Source organism: Micrasema longulum, unplaced genomic scaffold (assembly GCF_059751315.1).
Source record: "Micrasema longulum isolate JH-2025_06_02 unplaced genomic scaffold, ASM5975131v1 h1tg001143l, whole genome shotgun sequence".
Lineage (NCBI taxonomy): Eukaryota > Metazoa > Arthropoda > Insecta > Trichoptera > Brachycentridae > Micrasema > Micrasema longulum.
This window is the reverse complement of record NW_028278331.1, coordinates 328,651-352,150: the sequence shown is the minus strand read 5'-3', so window position 1 is coordinate 352,150 and position 23,500 is coordinate 328,651. Positions and strand designations below refer to the sequence as shown.

Genomic DNA, 23,500 nt, shown 5'->3' with positions numbered 1-23,500 from the left:
ATTCTAAAAATTCTAAACGTGAATTTCTAGCTTCTAGCTTGTATGAAACGAAACACCGTGCGCCGCGTTGCTCGGCGTCACGCCATGGCGTCGGTGGTATGTTCATATTATCGCACAACTGACTGTGTGGCACTTACTCATGTGCCGTGTTCAATAATCTGTCTACCGCAAACATTTTCCATCGAAAAGTCAAGAGATTTGACTTTATTTAATAAATCACCGGGTGAAATGGGAAAATCTTGTTATCTCTATCTGCCCTTATTGAGATACACAATATTGGGGGAGACAGGTGAATCATTTAGTAGATTGAACGAGAAATGTTTCAAGTCTCACTCGAGAAAAGCCGTTGAATATAACATTGTAATCAAAATATGCATATTATATTGTTGGTCTATTCTTTATAGTCCAGTTTATAATTTTTTAATCTAGATTTAGAATTAGATGATTTATGATAAAATACATAGTTTTTTGAATTTCACACATTAAATAACATTACATATTTTATTTGTACGAAATATCCATAATCAGCAAAAGTGATCTAAGGGAATATAATATATTATGACACAATAGTTTTAATAAAAAAGTCGATAAAATAACATCACATTTCACTCGTTACACGCGCTGTAAGAACTGTTTTATTAATGTGTTTTTTAAGTACGTAAATGTTTTGTAGATTTTTTATGTCATTGTTTTTGCTCTTGTTTTATTTAACTGCTAAAATTTCCAATATAATAAAAAAAAATTGAAATAAAAATAATTAAAACTTATAATGTTAGAAATCAAACACTGATTTGAGTCTACTGAACACTTTATTTTATTTTTACATATATAAAAATAAAAACTTCGTGACAATTGTTTCATCTGGTTAGGGTATTAAGTACCTTGAATTATAAAACTATATAAGGAAATTCAATCCATATAATATTCACATTCGTTTGATTCACAATTGTCATGAAAGTTTTATTTTTATATTTTTATACATGTTAAAATAAAATAAAGTGTTCAGTAGACTCAAATCAGTGTTTGATTTGTAATATTATAAGTTTAAATATGGGTTCTACAAAATAAACACTAAATCAATCAATAAAAATAATTCCTTTTATGTAAATATAAGTTTTTACATCTATAATAGATACGAGATTATACTGATGCTAAAGCAGACAAAAATTATCATAGTAGGTCAGTTGGTATATTTTAATGTACTAATGTCCTTATTTACAAAATATAAACGGTTTTTATATATAAATGAGTTAACACGGATGTTAATAAGAAATAAAAATAAAATAAGGCTGCTATTTCGCAAAAACCAAAAACACATAACTCGTTGACGCAGGCTGTACATTTATATTATGAGGAAATTTCACCAGAAAAAAGAGAAGAAAAAAAACATTTTATATCCGCTGAAAACTTAGTTTTTAAAAAGTGTAGATATCGTGTATAGTTTACTAATATTGATAATGAATATACAGTATGTTGTAATTTATTTGATTATTTTTAGTTATTTATTGAAACCTGACTAACTCTTTGTGTTGTTATATTTATTTCTTTATATATTGACTTTCAATAAGCGTGTAAATCATACCTACTTTGAAGAAAAAATTAACTAAATAAATAAATAAAACAAGATGACCGGAGAAGTGACGTCCAAAGATACAATGTAGGGGCCTCATATTGAGGGGTATCCGAATCACCCCCATATATTATGTCTTGCTATTTTGCGTAATTTTCGAGAAATTATTTTTTTAAGACTTAAAAATTTTTCGACCTGATCGGTTTTTAATTTTTGTTTATTTAATTTGAAGAAGGTTTTTTCAGAATTTTTTTGTAGCTCATTTTCTTTAAATTGTGCTTTAACGCATAAAATAATAAGCCTCGTAACATTAATAAGAGCTACAACAGTTTTGACCTGAAATGCAGAATTGAAGTTCGAGCGGGTCAGACTTGAACTTTCAACTAAAAATTAAGAGTCTAAAAAGGCAATTGCTTAGTTTCTGAGTAACTTTAAAAACTACGTTGGACTCTAAGCTTTTGTAATAATATAAAAAATGTAGTACTAGTCGCTGAAATCAGCCTTTTAAGATACCGAGGTGAAAAAATCCTCTAATTAATAAACTGATTAATTGATTGATTGGATACATAAAATGAAAAACGATGAAAGGATTTTAAAGATTTGTTTTGTTGTCGGATTCAAAATATGGATTTGGAAGCTACGCTTTTACTACACTACTAAAAACGATAAAAAAACGATAAAAAAAGTCCGATGCATAGTATGATCCTATGCATCGGACTTTTTTTTATCGTTTTTGGACAATTTTACATCCCTCATATTCATAAATTCGTCATGTTAACGTATACTATCGTTTGTGATGTCCCCTAACCCTTAAAGTGGGAGATACAATGCTCTCTGTCTTGAGACGGGAAGGTTGCGGATGAAAAATGGTGTATTGTGTTTCTCTCCAGGGACAAGTCCTTAGATTATTTCTGGAATTAATCGAGTAGCCCGCTGACCTAAGGCCGTGAGCCACCACTGCACCGGTGGGTATGGATTGTAAATCGAATAAGGAATTCCTTTTTGTGAGTCCTTATTATTTGTATTAAAAATGGACACAATACGAGAATATCAGAACAATATCATATTAAACATTTTAAAACGAGACAAGGACAGTTGAGACTCGAAAACCGGGGACTAAAATTTTACAATAAACTATCAGACAAAACTGAACAGAAGACTCAGACAACCTTTACAAAAGATGTTAAAAATATTATCATTAACAACATAATATGGTTTTAAAAATCCATTTTTCTGTTAAATCAATGTAATTTGCAAGGGTTTATAAATAAATTTCAAATAAAAAAGAAATTTAGTTCTTCAAGCCAGATGTATCTTAAATGGGTGCATGTCTTTGTGGTGCTCGTTTATTAAACCAGAGTGTAAATGCATAAAAAGCCCATTTGAGACGACAGAGACAAAATCCACACTGCTCGATAAAATAACATAGGGTGGATTGATATTAATATTTTTTCTAAATTTGTTGCAATTACAGCGCTTATGACCTATCATTGGTTCGTTTACGTGACTACTTTGCAAACTGTGTAGCATTCATCATTCTGCCCATGTTTAAACATCCACATTCTCTCAACTCTTCAATCTGAAGACTGTAGATAATTATTAAAGTCATCATAAAACTTTCTTTTTCATATTTTTTTTTTCTGTTTTTAATGTGTATTATTGTATACTCTTTCTGAATTATTTTTCTCAAATATTTTTAATACGTGTCCCACATGTATTATTATCTCATGCACTTACAATAATTTATTTTTTATCATGTATCTTTACTATACATTTTGTATTTGAAAAAAATACATGTTTATATTTACTATTTGCTTTTTAATTTTTCTTATTTCCTTCATACACCTTCCTGCTGTTTTTCGTGATCATTTTTTTGATGCATAGTTTTATACCTAACTACTCGTATTAATGTTACATTGCATCCATATTTTTTTATTACGAAAAATTTTACTTTTGATTTTCGGTTTCTAAATGTCTAAAAAAAATGCATTGTTCATTTTTAAATTATAACTACATACGTTTTTACTTTTTTATTATTTTTGTAAATGCCTCTTGGGCGAATTGTAAAATTAAATAAATAAATAAAAACGAATAAATAGTTATACTATAATTATTTCAGTTCTGTGAGTGAAACAGAATCAAAACACTGGACGAATGTTTTGACTTGATGGCTGCTCTCAGGTAAAAATTCTGAATAAGGAATTCTAGCATAGATAAGTCCGCCTCGTTGGCGCGCTCGTCTACTATTCTCGAGGTCCTGGGTTCGATTCCTGGCAGGATGGACGTGAAAATTTTATTTTAAAGGTTGATAAAACTGTAATATTTTATTGTTCTTGGTCTTGCGCCTGATCCGCAAGACTGATAACCTTACCTTAATATGAAAGATGACCAAAATTAGCTTCATTTGGTTAGCCAAAACAGTGCCCTGTGCACCACTGCACGTGAAATGGAGAATGATGATTATAGTATTATGATAGTGTGATCTGCAAAAGGCATTTGATAGAGTTGACAGAGAGAAATTGTGGAAGGTTTTATCGGAGTATGGAGTGAATGGTGCCTGACAAGGGCTATTGCGTCACTGTATAGGGACAGCACAGCATGTGTGAAGGTAAATGGGTCATTTGGTCTAAAGGAGTCAAATAGGGATGTGTAATGTCACCATGGTTGTTCAACAAATACATGGATAACTATATGAAAGAACTGAAAGATTTAAGAATGGGAGAAAAAAGGAGTGTCATAACTGTTAACTGTCTTCTGTATGCGGATGATGCCGTGCTTCTTGCTAGCAGCAAAGGAGACCCGCAATTCTTGCTTGGTAACAAAAGTCTACGATGTATGCAAGAAAAGCGATTTGCTTATGAATGTTGATAAATCGAAAGTGATGGTTTTTGAAAGGGATGAAAATATAACGAAATGTGAGATCAGCGTGAATGGAGATATTCTGAATCGGGTAGAATAATTTGTGTATCTGGGAAGTATGTTTACTAGAGATGGAAAGACCGAGAAAGATATTGAAAGGAGGGTGAGTGCCGAGAACAGGGTGAACGATGCACTGAAATCTACTTTGGCAAACAAATGTTTATCGCAGGAGGCTAAACTAGCAGTTCACAACAGAGTTCTAGTGCCAACTCTAATGTATGGGAGCAAAGTATTAATATTGGTAAAATGATGATGAAAGAAGGTTAATTGCTGTTAATTTTAACAGCAATTAACCGCATCAATCAATCAATCGCATTTGCGATCCCTTAGGCAAATGTGTGGTAAAACAATGTATGATAGGTGCACAGATGTCGAGATCTATGAAGTGTGTAAGGCTGAGACATGCATTATCGACAGAATCAAGAAAAGGGTTCTGCGTTGGTTTGGACATGTAGAGCGAATGGACAGCTAAAGAACGGCTAAAAGGATCTACGATGCAAATGTTGATGGATGCAGAAAACGAGGAAGATCGAGAAAGACATGGCACGATCAAGTCTATCAAATACTTGAAGATGGACATGTAAAAAGTAGGATTAATCGGCGTGCGTGCATGAGAAGACGTATGAATGTAGAGGAAGCGAGGTCTGTATGCGAAGATAGAGTGATATGGTGTTCTATCCTCTCTGCCTACTCCTACGGGGAAATGGCGTGATGGTTTGTTTGTTTGTTGTATATTCGATGGTTGTCAACTCATAAATTTTATAATTGTGCAAGTGCCTGGTCGAGTTACCCGGTGAAACACTTTATTCTACTCTTCTACTGCGGTCCATCATCGACCGATTACAGCACGAATTTACCAGTAGTGCGGATGCATGTACTCGCGAACCAATATGCTAACAACATCGATGTCTTTAACTCTTAAAAGACTGTGTTAAATAATCCCTTTGCGCGCGGTGATGTAACATCGTGTTATCACAAGCAAAAGACGGAATTTTCTAAAACTCAGACATTTGAAAAAAAAACATGGACACAAACAGTTTAATAACATTTTTTCCATAAAATAAATATGGGGTTAAGCCCTGTTATAAAAAAAAAACGTAAATTCGCCGCTCATAATTCACGCGTGCGTCCCCCGTCATTGTCAACAACTGACTGAATTTGTTTCATAAAACACCAACTACGGCGACTACAGAACAGCGTCTCTGTCTTCTTTGTTATGTGTTCTATCTTCGTGCTCTCTCTAATACAAATGTATTGCTCTTTTTGCGGACATCATTCTTCAGGTAGCAAGGTTGATTATTTTTTGTGTTAAAATCCAATATAGTTGTACAAATTTTATTTTACAAATCCGGTGTGAAAATGCCTATTTGAAGATTATAAAAAATATTAATTCATCATTCAAAAAAATAAGAGAGATATATCAAGTCTTGTTTCGTATGTCGACCAGTGTGACATCACAGCCACACAAGAGATAACGTGATCCTTGTAAATCTCAAAAATCAATGAAAAGGTATGTTCCATATCAATTAGAAGTTAATATTTTGTTTATGTTGTATTTAAAAATTATTTAACCAGCCATTATTTATATTTCTTTACGTAACATTTGTTTGCATTTTTTATATTTTTTTATTATCTTACAATTTTTTTTCTCTATTGTTATATACCAAATATTTTTCTAAACTATTTTATCGGCCTCGTGGTGTAATGGTCAGCGCGTTAGCCTGCCATGCAAGAGGTTTCGGATTCGATTTCCGACATGGTTGATATGAAATATTTATTTAAAGGGTTGCTTACACACTAAAATATTTCATAGTCCCTGGACTGGTACCTGAAGCGTGAGACTGATCATCTTCCCTTATTAAACAAAAATGATTAACATACGATGCGATTGGCGTACCAATGCAGTGCCCTATGCACCATTAGGTGTGGAAAGGGAATGATGATGATGATATTTCTAAGCACTGTTCTATCTTTTAAACTGTATTATTGCAAGTAGTACCCTCATGTATGTAAAAGTCATATGAGCGTGAAAAATTGAAACAATAAAATAATTTAAAAACAATTAAAAATAACTCGATATTGCTTATGCTAAATGTTGGCTAAATTAGGAATCGAGCTCAAGTCCCCAACTTAGGCGGTAGTACCACTATGCGCCTTAGAGTAGAGAGAACAAAATGGTTTAGGTAAAGATTAAAATTGCAGATATCAAATTAAACGATTTTTGTCCAGAATGTTATTCCCTGAGAAACTGACTTTAGCGTCAGTATTCAGATTCAATACGCCTTCAATAAAAGCTGAAATAGAAAATTCGATGCATAACATTTGTGCCTTACGGGAGCGTATATCGACAGCGCAATATGGAACTACAGAACAGAGAAAGCATCTCATATTATGGAGCACTCCAAAATGGCGACTCGGGGAGAAAATGGCGCAAATTGAAAAGCAATATGCATAAAGAGCGGTGACCAATTGATGCCTTTACCGAGTAATACTGCCACAGGAAGTCTCTTGGGCTTTTCTCGACGTATGTAGATTGTAAACAGTAAACCTAAACACACTAACACCCCCCTTTTCCGCCCCCCTTTCCTCCCTAACCCGCTTATGAGTACTTGAATAACTTCTGCGGAACTGGACAAATTATTTTCATCGAATATTTTAGAGTTAAAGTTTACCTCCGTCGATTCAAAGTTTGATTGGAACTTATCTTAACAGGTTGATAATAAATTTTAATATTTTTCCGAAGCAAAGGATAAGGATTTTGTACCATAATTGACTTATATGTGTTTATTTTTTATTAAGTTCATTGATATTTTATGGAATAAAAACTTAGAAATTAATGTTTCAATTGTAATTTTGTACAACGCTTGTATTTATAATGCTTATTACAAATATAAGAATACCGCATTTTGAAATAACGTTATTTTCTCTGTTTGCGCGTAGGGCACTGCAATTGAAGACTCAAACAAATAAACCATCACTCCGTTTCTCCGTGGGGGTAGGAGAAGACCCACCTCCACCCGCAACTGTTATAGAGTCCTAGGGGACGTCAGCCTCGCTATTTTAACGAATTTACTTTCTACATATTTTTTTTCCAAGTGAGTTTAGTCAAAATCTATTAATATTATTGATTGATTTGGTGTTTATTTTGTAGAACTCCATATTTAAACTTATAATTAGAAAAATTAAAATTCATATCTCAAATAAACCAATTCCATTACACGTTGAAAGCAAAGGGCGTAAACTTAATATACTTGAACAATTGGAAATTAATAAATATCTAAATAATCCTAATTTTAAAATAATAAATGAACAAACCAACTTAATATCTTCACCACTATTAAACGTATTTAAATAGACTGTTATTCTTAACTTTGTTCCTTTTCGTACACGCATAAGCGTGCGTCATATAAATGACGCGTAATTAATAGATGAATCATGTTACAATTGCATTTATATATTTTGATAAGAAATTCTTAAAAATAGAAATATTGTACAATTATACATTTATGTTTATATAAATTTCCTCATAATATTTCAATCATGTTTTAAAATAAAAATGATCAGCAACCTATTAAAATATTATTGATATTTTTTCGACAACAATTTTCTAAATTTACAAAACTGTAAAGCTTCATTAATTGTCTCACAATACAAACTTGCATGTCAATAAATACTTACTTTGTTATATTTTCCCCAAAATTCAAACATAAATACCTAAATTCCCCATTATCTATTAAACACTTAGCCTCACCCTTAACCATTGGTTTTTCCCTCAATTACGATTAATGTACATGCTATGGTTCATAGGAATGTTTTTATTTTCTGCTTAAGTACCTTGAATTATATAACTATATTCAATCCAAATAATCTTCACATTCGTTTGAAAATGCCCTAATAAGGCGAAACAATTGTCACGAAGTTTTTATTTTTATATGTTTATATTTGTAAAAATAAAATAAAGTGTTCACTAGACTTTTGAGTCAGTGTTTGATTTCTAATTATAAGTCTATTAATATTATTAATATTTACAACGTTTTCAATCATTACACATTATGAAATAGAAAATATAAATCAAAATACATACAGATACAAGAAAATATTTTTTTAAATAAATATTTTGGTTCTGTTTACGTTCTGACTTTGCATAAAAACCTCCATTTCTCTGCATTCCTAGATCTTCTCAAGCACGCCCGCCGATTATTCGACTATTGACATGTCCATCGAGTACTTATTGAGGTTGGTCATGCCATGTCCGTTTCGGCCTTAGTCGTCTACTGCACCCATCAACATTGAAGAGTAATATTAAAAAGCAGTGCTGATTATATATGAAACAAAGTTAATAATTTAAAGCTTTATACGTCGAATATACACCAAATAGGAATAATCGGCGTGCGTGCATGAGAATATGTATGACTGTAGAGAAAGCGCGGTCTGTATGCAAAGACATGGTGATATGGCGTTCTACCCTTTTGTTTTTCTGTTTTGTAATTTATATTTGTTTTAATTTTTTTATTATTATTTACATTTATGTTTCATTTCTTACATATTAATGGTATATTCTCTAATTTATATTCGTGTTTCAAGTTTTTATAATTATTGGATTGTTTTCTTATTTCAATTAATGTTTCATTTTCCAATTAATAATAATATATTTTCTAATTTCCATTTATAATTCAACTTTTATTATTACCTGTAAGTTTTCCAATTTATATGTAATTTGAATTTTTTCGATATTATTATTATCTGTATTTTTTAAGCATCATTTAATGAAATGAAAAAAAATACATGTAAAAAGGAGGTCCTTTCTAAATACAGAAATGTTTTAGCTAGTCGGGACCTGAAACAAAGAACCTCTGTTTGTTTTAAAACTGTGTTTTAAAAATAAAGTAAAAAAATCTCTCTGCCTTCTCCTACGCGGAAACGGCGTGATGGTTTGTTAGTTTAGATTGAGTTTTAAATTGAATTTTGATGCGTTTATTTTGCTCTTACACTACACCCAAAATATTTATTTATGTCCTTCATAAAGACAGAATTTAAATCATTTGACTTTTGGCAACAGTATAGTGTACTCGTGGTTTGTAAAAAAAATAATTTATTCAAGTGTTGAAGTGTAGATACATTTATATTATAAAAAAAGTGGTTTAAAAAAAAAAACAGCATGACAAAGAGACTTTTCTTACTAGCTTTATATGTTTCGATATAATATTAAGTCATCACTGTTATAATGTCGGCCTCGTGGTATAGTGGTCAGCGCGATTGCCTACCATGCAAGAGGTCTCGGGTTCAATTCCTAACATGGTTGACATTAAATGCATACTTATTTTTTTTAAATGTGTTTTTACACTAGAACATTTCATGGTTCTTGGAATAGCACCTGAAGCGTAAGACTGATCAACTTACCTTCATGTCACAAAAAATGATCAAGATACGCTGTGATAAGTGTACCAATGCAGTTCCCTATGCATCACTAGGGGCGAAGAGGAAATGATGATGATAAGATTAAAATATTTACATTTTGTCAAGATGTTTGTAGACAAAAGACTGGATTTCACCCCCTAAGGAGTCATTAAGATTAAAAATTACAATAGGAATGAAGAAAATTATAGAGAAAGGAATATGAGAGTCTAGGCATTTACAGGACCTATATCCTGCCATTTGCTGGTGGCCTCTTTACACACTGTGGAACATTCACCATTTTGCGTATGTTTGAACATCCGTATTTCTTAAATTCTTCCACCTGTTGATTAAAGTGAAGTTCAAGAGCTGAAACCTTTATTGTTGTGAAGAGATTCATTTGATCAAATTATTTGTTAATCTTAATGACTTTTTTATGTCGGGGACTGGGTAATGACTCTTTATGGGGTTCGAACCGTCAGTAAGGTCCCAGTGAGTCACATTTTGCTGGGGGTGTGATTCTATTAAATGCTGCGAATGCCCAGTTGCATTACACCGGCAACACTACTGACTTGTCCAACTCGTTAGCGTCCACGTCGCGAACCCTGGGCAATGGGATCACACCCATGACGGTGTGATCACAGCAGATAACGAGAGGATGAAAGGCGAGCTTCTGGCGCCTTCAAACCAGAACCGACCAGCTAAGGGAAGGTAACTCCAACAGTAAAATCCACAAGAGAAGACAACGGGAAACCACTCTGGTCATCTTTTCCTAGGAATCACTATGGCGAGTACATCCAACAGGCAGTTGTTCTGGCCTCGGAGTAGCGCAGGACAGAGATGCTTTCGCTGTAGTGATCGCCAGCGTCGGGGGGACCTGAGAAGGCACCGCAAGAAGAGAAATGACTTCTTAAAGGGTTGAATCCAGTCTTTTGTCTACAAGCATTTGGACAAACTCAAATATTGTAATAAAACCAACTGGTTCAAGAAAAAGTTTATAAGTCGGAAAATTGTTTTCAGGCGGTGCTTAGTATGCGAAATAATTCTAATAAATCTCTTCACAGCAATAAAGGTTTCAGCTCTTTAACTTCACTAAAATTAACTGATGGAAGAGTTGAAGAAATATAGATGTTCAAACATAGGCAAAATGGTGAATGCTATACAGTGTGTAAAGTGGCCACTTAAACCAGCTAATGACAAGTCGCAGCCCTGTGAATGCCTAGACTCCCACGTTTGAAAGAATACGAGAGATGATTCCACAGTCGAGCCGCATGGACACTATATGAGTTAGAGAAGAAAGAGGAATTGTAAATTGGTATTAAGAGAGTGCCTTGAGAATTAGAATGAAGTGGTAAACCATGAACTGATAAGCGTTGAAGTTTTTCACGCAGGTATATAGGAGCGTTGGGACTATGAAGTATATAATAATATAAAACTTGTCTAAGGTATTGGCAAATATATGGATGGATAAATTAGGTTAAAAAGATCAATTACGTTTTTATTTACTTATTATGTTAACTATGTTAAATAACTAATTTAAGGCATGTTTCATTGTACTTATTGTAAAATGTTTCCCTCGGTACGGGAGACCCCAGTGAAGGAAATTCTGTATAAAAAAAACAAAATTGTAAAAAAATTAATAAATAAATAAATATCTAAAATTGTGTAACTAATCGTTGCCCCAATAAAATATATAAAATAATAAACGTTTAGTTATGAATGCCAATATGTTCATTATCTTATTAGGCGTCCATATGGCTAAAGAATTATTTTTTTCCGTTATTAAATAGTATTTCCAGCATTTTTTAAGTGCCAATTTACTTACCGATTTTACTTATTTGAATAAAAAAAAAATCTTGTAAAATTTGCTCAATGGTCTACTGAACATGCAATAACTAGGGCAGCGTAAGAACATTCAATAAATGATTAAGTACAATATTTGGAATAACGTTTCTAACGTATTCGGGAGACTACCCCCTGAGGGTAAAACTCCGGTGAATATGTTTATTCTACAAATGTAGAGCGATGCAAACAATACAATGGCTTTCAAATTCAAAGATGGCACTTCATTCTAAACAGGAATCGGATATAAAGCTACACAATACGAGTACATAATAATATTTATGTGTGAGCTACCATCCCCCTACTAGACTTGCATTAGACCGGAATGCGGCAGACTTAGTATACCCGAGAGTCAGGAATGCAGCAGATTCGAGAACAGCGAGAGAGCCAAGAATAAAGTATTGCAAGGGAACTAGGATTCGTTATTATTTAATAAAATAATAACAATTCCCACATCAACTACATTTTTTTGGGTAGTAATTATCCTAGGATTATGTGTACTGTGCCTATTTAGGGAGGATCGACATTTTAAAAGGTAGACAACTTTTGTACACAATGCAAAATAATAACAATACATGACTATCGGCTGACCCACGTGATAAAGGTTTCAGCTCTTTTACTTCACAAAAGTCAGCAGATGGAAGAGTTGATTAAATGTGGATGTTCAAACATGGGCAGAATGGTGAATGTTACACAGTGTGTAAAGTGGCCACTTGAACCAGCCAATGACAGGTCATAAGCCCTTTAAATGCCTTGACTGCCATATTCCCTTCTCAAAAACGTTTTCCCTCTCTGTTGAAATAAATTTAAATTTATTAAACAATTAAACTGTCCATGTTATTATTTATGAATGTTGAGTGAAGTTTAGTTTATTCTGAAAATATATATATATATATATATACTATATAACAACGAAATACAATTTTATATAGATTTATTACGTATATATACATTATTTCATTATTTGTTTTTTAATTTGCGTTCTTGTGATTCATACAAATATTAAAAATTTGAGGGACATTTTTAAAGAATTGTAAATCCAACCTATTAGTTCTCAATATTAGAAAATGGGAATCAAGTTTTGGTAGAGCAGGATGCGAACCTTGGATCTTTGATCCGTGAATTAAATTTGAAGTGAAGAAACTGTGAGAGTGAAGTGATGTTTCGGAAAAAACTTAAAACCCACTTGTTCTCTAAATTATTTGAATAAATTCTTCGCATGTGGTGACTAAGTACTTTATTTTCCTTAAATTAAAAAGTTAAAATTAAATTTATATCTTTATAAAATCACTTTGTAAAGCGCCCGTGAGGTATTATATTACGAAAATGGCGCTATATTAGTTATCCATACTTATTATTATTAGAACTTAATAAAACAACTTAACAGACCGTTCTACGAAAAACTAAGAGTCATTGCTTTACGACAAACATAGTTTGTATGTAGGTGAAGATACCATATTCTCGGAATACAAATTTGAATGCATAGGAAAGCCTTTTCTGTCTTGTCCCGAAGATAAATTTCACGTTAAGCATATTATATTGTTGCATTCCACAAACAGTGGGATCTCAGATCCGAACACAACTACCACTGGATTATTGTCAAATCACTATTTATGTTTTTCCTATATTTATGCTGCCTTTATGCCATTTTGTTCCGTAGAAACTCAAAGCAGTCGAAATATCTTCTAGGAAAAATTGCACATAAAATGCTGAGCCGCAAATAAATTTTAATATAACATAACCTTTTTTGAACGTAAAAAAACTTGCTCATAATAAGTTTTATCACGTTCGCAATAAATTAATTTTACTAACTCGTTCAAATACTTTAGAACAATCACATTGTTAGTGCCTGTCAGTGAGTAAGTAAACATACAATTTTTGCTTGTGTAACACGCACATTTAAATAGTTTGAAACTTTTCTTTTAAAAAAACGAACACATAACAACGTTTATAAAAGATTTTAATATATTGTACTCGTAATATGTATCAGATCTTGTCTTCAACCGAGACAGACTTGGAAAGTCATAGAAAAAAATCTAGGAAATCGGGTATTCCTTCATATAACGTTTAAATTAATATTCTTTAATAATTATTTATTTATTTTATTAGGTAAACAAACAGTATGTACACAAATATTGCCAATTTCTTTCTGTATTAGTTTAAGAAACTCATGCACACACCAAAAAAATGGTTTACACTTAATACAATAATTTAAATTATGTTCATTATTATAAATGTAAAAGAAACGAAATAAAAAAATACGTATATAATAATAAAGTTAAATATCTGCTTCTCTCAAAATTTCTATAATTTTTGACCTAAATTTACATACATTGTGTCACAAAAAATATCAGTCTCGGTAAATATATTGTTATATTGGTCGCATATTCTAGGTACTGTAGATTGTTTAAAATAGTTTGTTGACTCGTTTTCAGTGTAAAACAGAAGATTTTGTCTTGTCGGTCTAGATGGCACACGGAATAAAAGTCTTTTAAGTAGGTGCGGAGAATCAATTTTATGATTTATTAATTTGAATAAAAATAGCTGGTTTAACATTATTCATCGATTTTTACGAGAGTTTATTCCATGGTACTGCATACTTTTAGCATGGTCAGAGAAGTCAATGTTTTACCGGTAGTCGCCTTGCTTAAAAAAAATCTCTTGGACTCTTTCTAGTCTATTAATACTTACATTATAGTAAGGTGACCAAATAGGAGTACAGTACTCTAGCTGGGGATGAACAAATGTTTTGTGGAGTTTTTTTTATATGTCTCTGAATGTTTTAATGGTTTCGATACTCGCATAATAAGTCCGACCATTTTATATGATTTTTCAGGACTGATTCAATATGAATATTAAACATTAGTTTCGTATCAATAATAACACCTAAGTCGCGAATTCGACTATCTGTTATAGAGATCGGGGTATTATTGAAAGAGCAAGGAAAGCTGATCGTCGTTAATAATATGTATGCTTTTACTTTTTACTTCCAATACAGAAATACACTGTCAATCTTAGACTGATCAATGTGGTAAGAAATGCAAACCTGTTATAGGACATTAATAAAAGAAATGAAATCTAGTTTCTGATGCACAAAAATCACTGAACAAAGAAAGTCTCCACAAAAACTCTGGCAAAGCCTTTAATCTGCTCGTGGTGACTCATTTAATATAGGCGCTACTGCTACTAATTTTGCCGACTTCTTTTACAAATAAAGTCGAAAAAATCAGACTGGCATCTAGTTCAGCGAAAAATATGGTAATTTTAGCTAACACCTCTCAAAAACTTTATAAATTTGAACCAACATCTGAAAATGAGGAATGATTGTTGAAGCATTACCCAACAAACGACGTACTTATATTAGATCCGATTCCTACAGGGATTTTGAAAAAAATCATCAACGTATTGGATCTATTTTTAACAGACTTATATACATCCATGGAGCATAGCATTGCTCCAAGGGCTATAAAGAAAGCTAGTGTAACTCCACTTTAAAAAATCACTGCTAGATGTGGAAGACCTTTCTAGTTTTTGCCGTATTTCAAATCTTCCCATCGTATCAAAAATACTAGAAAAAATGGTTTCTTATGGACTCGTTAATTTTAGAGAATTTGGCAGATTTTTTTATTTTCGGTAAGGCAATCGGAGTACTGACATTTTAATTCTACGGAGACAGGAGTGATAAGAGTGCAGTCTGACATTATAACGGCGGTAGACTCTGGTCATCTAGTGTTGGCGGTTCTTTTGGACATTGGTGCTGCATTTGATACTGTAGACCATAATATGTTGCTTATTATACCTCTTCGCAAACAGAGTATTAAATTCGGTAAACGCGCATTTACGGTCGCAGGCCCTATGGCATGAAATGCTCTCCCAGCGGAGGTGCGAGGCTGTGAGAATAAAGATCACATTACTCTCACTGCCTCAGCCTGGTACATCAGTTTCGGAAAAAACTTAAAACCCAAAAACAAGTCTTGTTCTCTAAATCATTTGAATAAATATGTTGCATGTGGAAACAAAATAAATTGTTTTACTTGAATTACCAATTGAAAAGTTTCAATTAAATGTATTTATCTATAGAATCACTTTGTAAAGCATAATTGAGGTATTATATTACGAAAATGGCGCTTTATAAGTTATCCATTTTAATTATGTTGTATGCCAACCCAACACAGAGCTCTTGGTCTCATAGTGTAAGAAATACGTTTTTTTGATTTTGTAATATGTATCTTTGTATGAATAAATAAATATCAGAGGTCCGAGGTTCGAACCCCACTCTACCCAAACTTGAATCTCATTTTCTAATGGTAAGTTATTTACATTTTTTTGGGTAGTTTTTTAAATTATGTCTTCTTATGAACGCAAATATTTATATTTACTATAAATTTGTATAATAACTGGATTTTATTTCTAGAAGGATCTTATCAAAAAATCGTGGTTGTGGTTGACTAGCACCTGAAGCGTAAAACCTTTACACCTTACCTTCGCATAAGAAATGGTCGAAAAATGCTGCATTTATAAAAACAGAAATAATAATACGAGCATTTATTTTTTTTATGAAAAAAGCAAAAAAGTCAAGTGCCTCGACTTTCCAAATAAATTTCTCCTACTCGGTTTAATCGATCTATCTCTGTAAAACTCCCAGCGGAAACGTGTTAGTACAACGTACCAACCACCGCTCTATAGAGGCTGACAAGAATGAATAAGAACTCGTAAAGTTTACGTCCAAATATAAATCTCTGGAAAATGTCTGTAAAATTTTAATGCGATGATCGATATTGAATTGGTTTTAACGTAATTGTTCCCATTTATATAGGTTTCTTCCTCTCACGCATTGTGTTCAGGCATGGCTGTCTCCCTCCCTCACCAGGTCTAACGAGTTGTCAACATTCTAGTCAGCAAATCTCGGATTACATGTTATATTTTAAAATCGGCTTTAAGGCTTCTCAGTTAGGTCGGGGATTTATGCGAGCGAGGATAAATTGTTCTGATCGTCAATAATATTCAATGGATAAAGTATATAAGCCCTTGATTTAGCGTTATTGTGTACAGTTTACAGTGTACGAGTAATGAGCTCTAATCAAATTACAAAACGAGATATTTTATTTTCCTATAGAAGTTTTTTTTAAATAATTTATGATTTGCAAACTAATATTTTCAAAATCTATGTTTATCATCATCATTATCATTCCCATTTCCAAACCTAGTAATGCATAGGGCACTACATTAGTAAACTAAATTTTCCATTTTGATCATTTGTTACTAGAAGAAAAGGTTTTACGTTATGGGTGCTGGTCCAGGAAACATAAAATATTGATCATACTATAATATGTAAATATTTTTAATCTACCCTGCCAGGAATCGAAATCATAATCTTAAAAAGGGCTGGCGAGTACGCCAACTACTTCGCAACAAGGCGGATTTATCTCCACTCGATTTCCTAATTTAGGATTTTCGTCTCAGAGCAGCCATCGATTCGAAAACTCTCATCGAGGGTTTCGATTATATTTCACAGACTAACTCTATTATTTATTCGCCTGGACATAGAATTTATACAAATGTTAAATATATAATATATCATACTTATATTAAACGTCTAAACGATTTCAGTAAACGTGGCACTTCTTCTAAAGTAATTAAATATTATTTTCCTTTTTAACACATTATGTCAAATAAATACCGGGACATAGTCAACAAACAGTCAATTATTCTACAAGAGTGAATCTCTTTTCTGTTACAAACCAAACTATTAAAACTATTATATTTTTCTAAATTAATTCAAAATATTTTTTTCTTAAAATTCCGAAAAAAGAGTCCGTGTGAAAAAAGTATTATTTTATTTAATAGAATTACTGTATTATAATTTTCTGTTTTTTTATTAATTTTGAATTTTTTTTTTTTTCTCAAGTATATTTGAAATTATGTAACTTCAAATTACTTAGTAACAATAACAGTGCAAGCTACTTTCCAAGCACAAGAGCTAGTCTCTTTTTTTATTTACTTATAGTTTTAATATTAACTAAATATATGAAAGTAGATTGTAATAGAAAAAAAACATGTACAATTTTATGTAACTATATAAATTAATAAAATATATATATATATATAAATATACATATTTATATAAATATATATGTCTTTGTCTATTTTTCATGCATTATGTTTCAAGAAACATTAAATTCTTACTATTGAATCTTCTAATAAATATGTACTATACCTTAAAATAAATAATGTGATTGCTACTATGTCATGTCAATAATAAAGATAAATTCAAAAATAAAAATAAAATAATAAAAGTCGGGTTGTGGTCCCGTGGCTAGTATCTCGGACTCACGGATCAAAGGTCCGTGGCTCGAATCCCACTCTACCCCAACTTGATTCCCATTTTCTAAAAGTGAGTTTTTTACTATAATAACATTTGCGTAAAATATAAAAACGAAAATATTTCTTTTTATTAAATTTTAAAAAAAAAATTGGTTTTAACCGTTTCAATAACTTTTAAATAATTTTTTGTTTTTTGTAATAGGGATAAAATTTTCAATTGTTCATATCTAAGTACGAGTGTGAGGTAGGATAGTTTCCATTTTGTAAGTAGGTGGGCAAACTTTGTTTTAGATCATCCAAAAGGTTAATAATTGTACAGTAACGAAGGTTATGCTTTGTTAATAAAAACCAATAGACTTTTCATTTGTTAAGGTAAAAAGAACTTTTGGTAAAAATGCGTCTTTGACAAAAGATGAAAAAATACATATCAGTATGGGAGTATTCATATGAACAATTTTACGAGTTTTTATGTTTACACACAATTAGTGGCGTATTCTGTACTTGAAACATTTTACTTATCAGTTCACTAGACAGGAAAATGATTTAAAAATGTTATTTAATAAAAAAATGTTCATTTTATGGTTCTCAAACTCGGAGAATAAATCACTTTATTTCACGGGTTGTTAAAATACAAAGCCCTATTAGGTATGCACATAGGGCTGCCACCTTCCGAAAAGAGCAGGCCCGGGGATTCCAGTTAAATGAAAAATAAAACATTGTACGACAACAAAGCTGGATAACATTTTAGAGAAAGGAATGTGGAAGCCTAAGCATTTACAGTTCTTACGATCTGTCATCGGCTAATTTATCGACCACTTTACACTGACTGACATTCACCATTCTGCCTAAGTATAATATTTCTTAAATACTTACACCGGTTAACTTTTGTTAACTGTTGATGAGCTAAAACCTTTGTTGATGCGGGTAAGATTCAATTGACTAAATTAGTTCACCAACATACAAGGGAACGCCTGAAAATATTAATAACTTTTAAAACTTTTTCTTGGTTTAGATGGTCATGTCAACATTGGCTACTTAAATCAACCGATGCCAGGTCATAAACCCAGTAAATGCCAAGACTTCCATATTCCCATCTCTAAAATCGGGTTGTGTTCCCGTGGTCATTCTACTCCAACTCGAGTGTTGCGGACTCACGGGCCAGAGGTCCAAGGTTTAAACCCCACTCTACCCCAACTTGATTTCCATTTTCTAATAGTGAGTTATTTACAACTCGTTGAAAATGGCCACAATAATAGAAATATTTGGATAAATTATAATAACGCTAATATTTCTTTCTTAAAAAAAAAAGTTTTCTTTCTCTGTCGCAGTTAGCGAAATATCTTGTGGAGTTAAATCTGTCTTTATGTGCGGACATTCGGAAAAATTCAAAATATTATAAACAAAACATGACATTTTAGAGGAATTCTTCATTTATTTTATAATATGTGCGTGTTAAATTTTAGTTTGTTTTGTGTGTATTAGTTTAAATAAATGAATTGAATTGAATGAAATATTTACGTAACTTAAATTTAATAACTATAAGGTACATATAACAATACAATTTAAACAGTTATTGTGGGGCCAGATCGATTTTTCAAAACACGTTTTTATTTGAAAGTGATTTTAGAAATATTTCTGACAAAAATATTAAAACATCATGCCAAGTCGTGTAAATTTTTTTTTGATCCTGAGATGCAGTATGTTAACCCGTAACTCGGATATGCACTATTTAAAGCAGTGGACTCCGGGTCACACCCGGACAGGGGGCAGCCCTGTACGTGTGTACGCTGTAATACTGAACACTGCCGGACTGTGGATCCATTCAGAACCTTTTTGGCGTGTCGTAACAATACAGTGCGTCTACAGTGTGTACCTTGAGTTTGAATATTATATCGAGTTACGATTTGCTTTCTTAAATTTAAAAAGAAGGAAACACGTCGTGTGTGCTTCAAAACGAAAGCTCTTACCTATGTATGTAAATAACTTTGAAATCGGTTCTTTTAAATGGATTGCGTCACTCAAAAATAATTTAACATGTTTTCGGATTCGTTTACGTCAAATAATAAGCTGACTTAATATAACAGTGCTGCAAAGGAGCAATTATTTGTGCACATAATAACTGTTTTACTAGTTGAAACATATTTGTACGCATCTAAAATTACATAGTATTCTTTAAAATTTAATAAATACACTTAAAAAATTACAAGCAATGTATAAACATTGAAAATATAAATTTTAGAAAAGTAAACTACGTACGTGTATATTTAATTTTTTAGCTAAAACTACTAATTTATTAATTTGCATATACCAATTTCGTGTTAACAAACCCATCTTTATGAAAAATAATAACTCTCTTAAGCGCATCCCACTGTCGTAAGCCACAATACTTCTATTCTAGGGTTTTGAGAGATCTTTATCGATCCTCACTTTGCATATAGTCAGGCTCATTGTTATTCTCTCAAGTCTAATCGGCTTATTTGGGATGTAAAGCTCAGCCATCGTTTTATATAGTTAATTTCTGTTTACACTATCATAGGCTGCCTTAAAGTCGACAAACAGGTGGTAAGTGTCTGTGTTGTATTCCTGACACTTTTCCAGTACCAATACTTTTTCGTATATAGCTGTCGACAAATTATCCACATTGATAATGAACTGTATCATAAACCAAATTGTCGACTAAAATCTAATATTGTTGATTTGTGCCTGAACTTCATTTGCAAATTTTATCAACTGATGTTTGTGATGGTGTACAATGGCAAAATGATGCTTAATTTGCAGAACATTTAGAAATGCTTTTCAAAGATCACCGTCTCATTTTCATGAAGTTCTTGGATGTTAAATTTCTTTGGTGACATTTTTCAATAAAAACAATATGAGTCTTGTTTTTCTTTGAATGTCAAATTCATTTTCATAACTGTTAAGCTCTTACTAATAAATTAGTACTTTACATTAAAAATAAAACATCTGGGTAATTTTTAACATATCCCCCGTTTTTACAGCCTATTACATCCGCCCTCATACACGAACATTGTGTTATTACAACTATTCATCACATTCTTGTATATTTAAAAAAATAAAAAAAAAACTTTTTATATTTTCAATGCAAATAATAATAACGTGTTTTTATTTTTAACATCGTTATTTCATATTTCAAAAGTCTGTTCCTCATTTCAAAATCATATTTTAGCTATAAAACGCGTTTGTAGTCGTTAAATATTAGAATTTTATTAATCCAAACAATGAGTAACAAAATAAAGTTATGAACAAATTTGTTATTCATAAGGAAATAATTTGCTTTTCATATAGTTTAAGGGCAGAATGTTATTGTGGTGGATCTCGTTAGCCCGCTGTAACCCCCGGCCGATTTTTGTTTTCCGCTTATTTAAATTTGTTAGTACAAATATTTGAATGTGTTTGAAAATTATCTATGAAAAATATTTATTTAAATTAACAGAGGTTCATACATTATTTATTAAATAGATCCGGTGTTAGCTAATCCTGATATAATATTATTTAATTCGAGTCATTTCATATATATGTAGCTTATGATTATTAAATGATACGTATTGTGGCCAGCAGTTCAATTTTACGCGATGATTATCCCTGTCAAGAAGGGTTCAATTAAATCTCTTCATGACTGCACATTTAATTGAATTCTTGAATAAAATGTGTAGTTGAATACCACACATTTAATTCAAGAATTGGCTGGCATCGTTTTCGCTTGCTCGGTATGGTCGCGCTCGGGAAATATCCGACAGTGTGTGTTGAAAAACGCGGACTTGATATTTTTGCTTATTTCTTACTGACTTGTTCATCAAAATTGTTCTTCAAGATTATCATCGCTGCATTGTGCTCATCAAAAACAACACAAATCACTACATTGACGTGTGTGAAGAAATACGGATCGGAGTGGATGCCATTGTGGGTATTCAAAGGTCAGTTTTCTTTTTCCTTTTTTGACGGGTGATAATTTGTCGTGTGTTGAACTGCTGACAAAAAATCTTCCGGGCGCGGGAAAAAGGGCTTAAGTCAAAAAAGTCGATTTTTCAGGAGAGCCAATCAAAGTTTCGAGTGTGTCTAAAAATCGAGAAAACAGATGCCAAATCATAAGAATTCAACTGTTTTGAGTATTTTTTTACAAACTTAGAAAATTATTCTTGATATTTTGTGTTTTTTAAACTTTGCATTTAATTTGATTTTTTACACGACTTAAGTCTTTTGGATCACAAAATAATAAAAAAATCTGATAAAAGTATTACCATAGACGTTTTGACCTGTAATGCAACGATTGATTAGTATAAATAACTAATAGCAAACTCAAAATTCAATATTGGTTGGTAAGGGAGAAACTTTTGAGAGAGTGAAAATTTCTGATAAAAGCTAATTTACGAAAATTTCAACTTATTTCTTAATTTATTTTTGGATTTATACTATCTAGACTTATGACAAATACACCAAAAATGCGTAAAAAAAATAGCTTCTTAACTGCATACTTTAGTCATTTTGACCATTTTATGAATTTTTATGCCCCTTTCCGTGCACGGAAGAAATATTGTACGGCACTGTCTATTAATATATATAAAAATAAATAAAAAACATCGCTTAAAAAGTGTAAATAAATTTAAGTACTATTTGCACAAACCGGGTGTTGATGGTTTTGAGATTTATTTTTTACTGAATTTACAATGCAAAGAATAATTGACATTCGAAAAATTAGTTTGGAGGCTGTCGGCGTGGAAAATAAAATTATCTATCCCGCGTTCTTCTTTTATTATGTTTTCACAGCGCCTTCCGTAGGTTGGTCTGAAATGTTGCGCGATGTTCACGCACAGTAGTGTCGTTTATATTCATTTAATCCGTAACCGAAATGACTTATTTAATTATTTACGAAGTTTAACATACAAAAAAATATTTGTTACTTACCCGAATCCTTCCATTCCTTGACGTCATAGTCATTCATCGCCTTATTCTCCATGGAGTTCTGTTTTTTGTTCCGATGTTTTTCTGTAATAAAAATATTAAAAATTATTAGATTTTCTACTTTATACAATGCAATACAAGAAATGACGAACTGCCGGATATTAAAAATACCAAACTATCTGACTGACATATTTTAAATTCAGAGCAGGTATTAAATTTTTTCGATAGTTAGTCAATATGTGTTACCCTTTTTCTTGGCTGAAACAGGCATCGGAGGAGGGAGGGTTGTGGAAGATGTTGTTGTAGATGGGGCAGGTATTTCTGCAAAAAAAACACAGATCAAACAAACCAAACGTTTTAACGCTTACTAGCAGATTCGTATTTGGACAGACAAAAAGTACAGATGAGGCATTTAGTTGTATGTTAAAAATCTCATCATCATAATACAAGGTAAACTAGGACTAACTCAAGGAAAAAAGTATTTTTCTTCAGAGCAAGTCATTATTACAATACTGTTCTCTCCGGTCACGC

At 31.9% G+C, this 23,500-nt stretch overlaps 1 protein-coding gene across 1 annotated transcript in view; it reads right to left on the bottom strand.

Moving 5' to 3' along the window:
* LOC148276811 (lachesin-like) overlaps positions 1-23,500 on the bottom strand; it is a 53,681-nt gene that overhangs the window by 10,660 nt on the left and 19,521 nt on the right. The window contains exons 6-7 of the mRNA XM_088233715.1: positions 23,216-23,290; positions 22,973-23,053 (exon numbers count right to left, since the gene is read on the bottom strand). Of these exons, the coding sequence (XP_088089841.1) occupies positions 22,973-23,053; positions 23,216-23,290 (156 nt within the window). The remainder of the gene's footprint in view (positions 1-22,972; positions 23,054-23,215; positions 23,291-23,500) is intronic.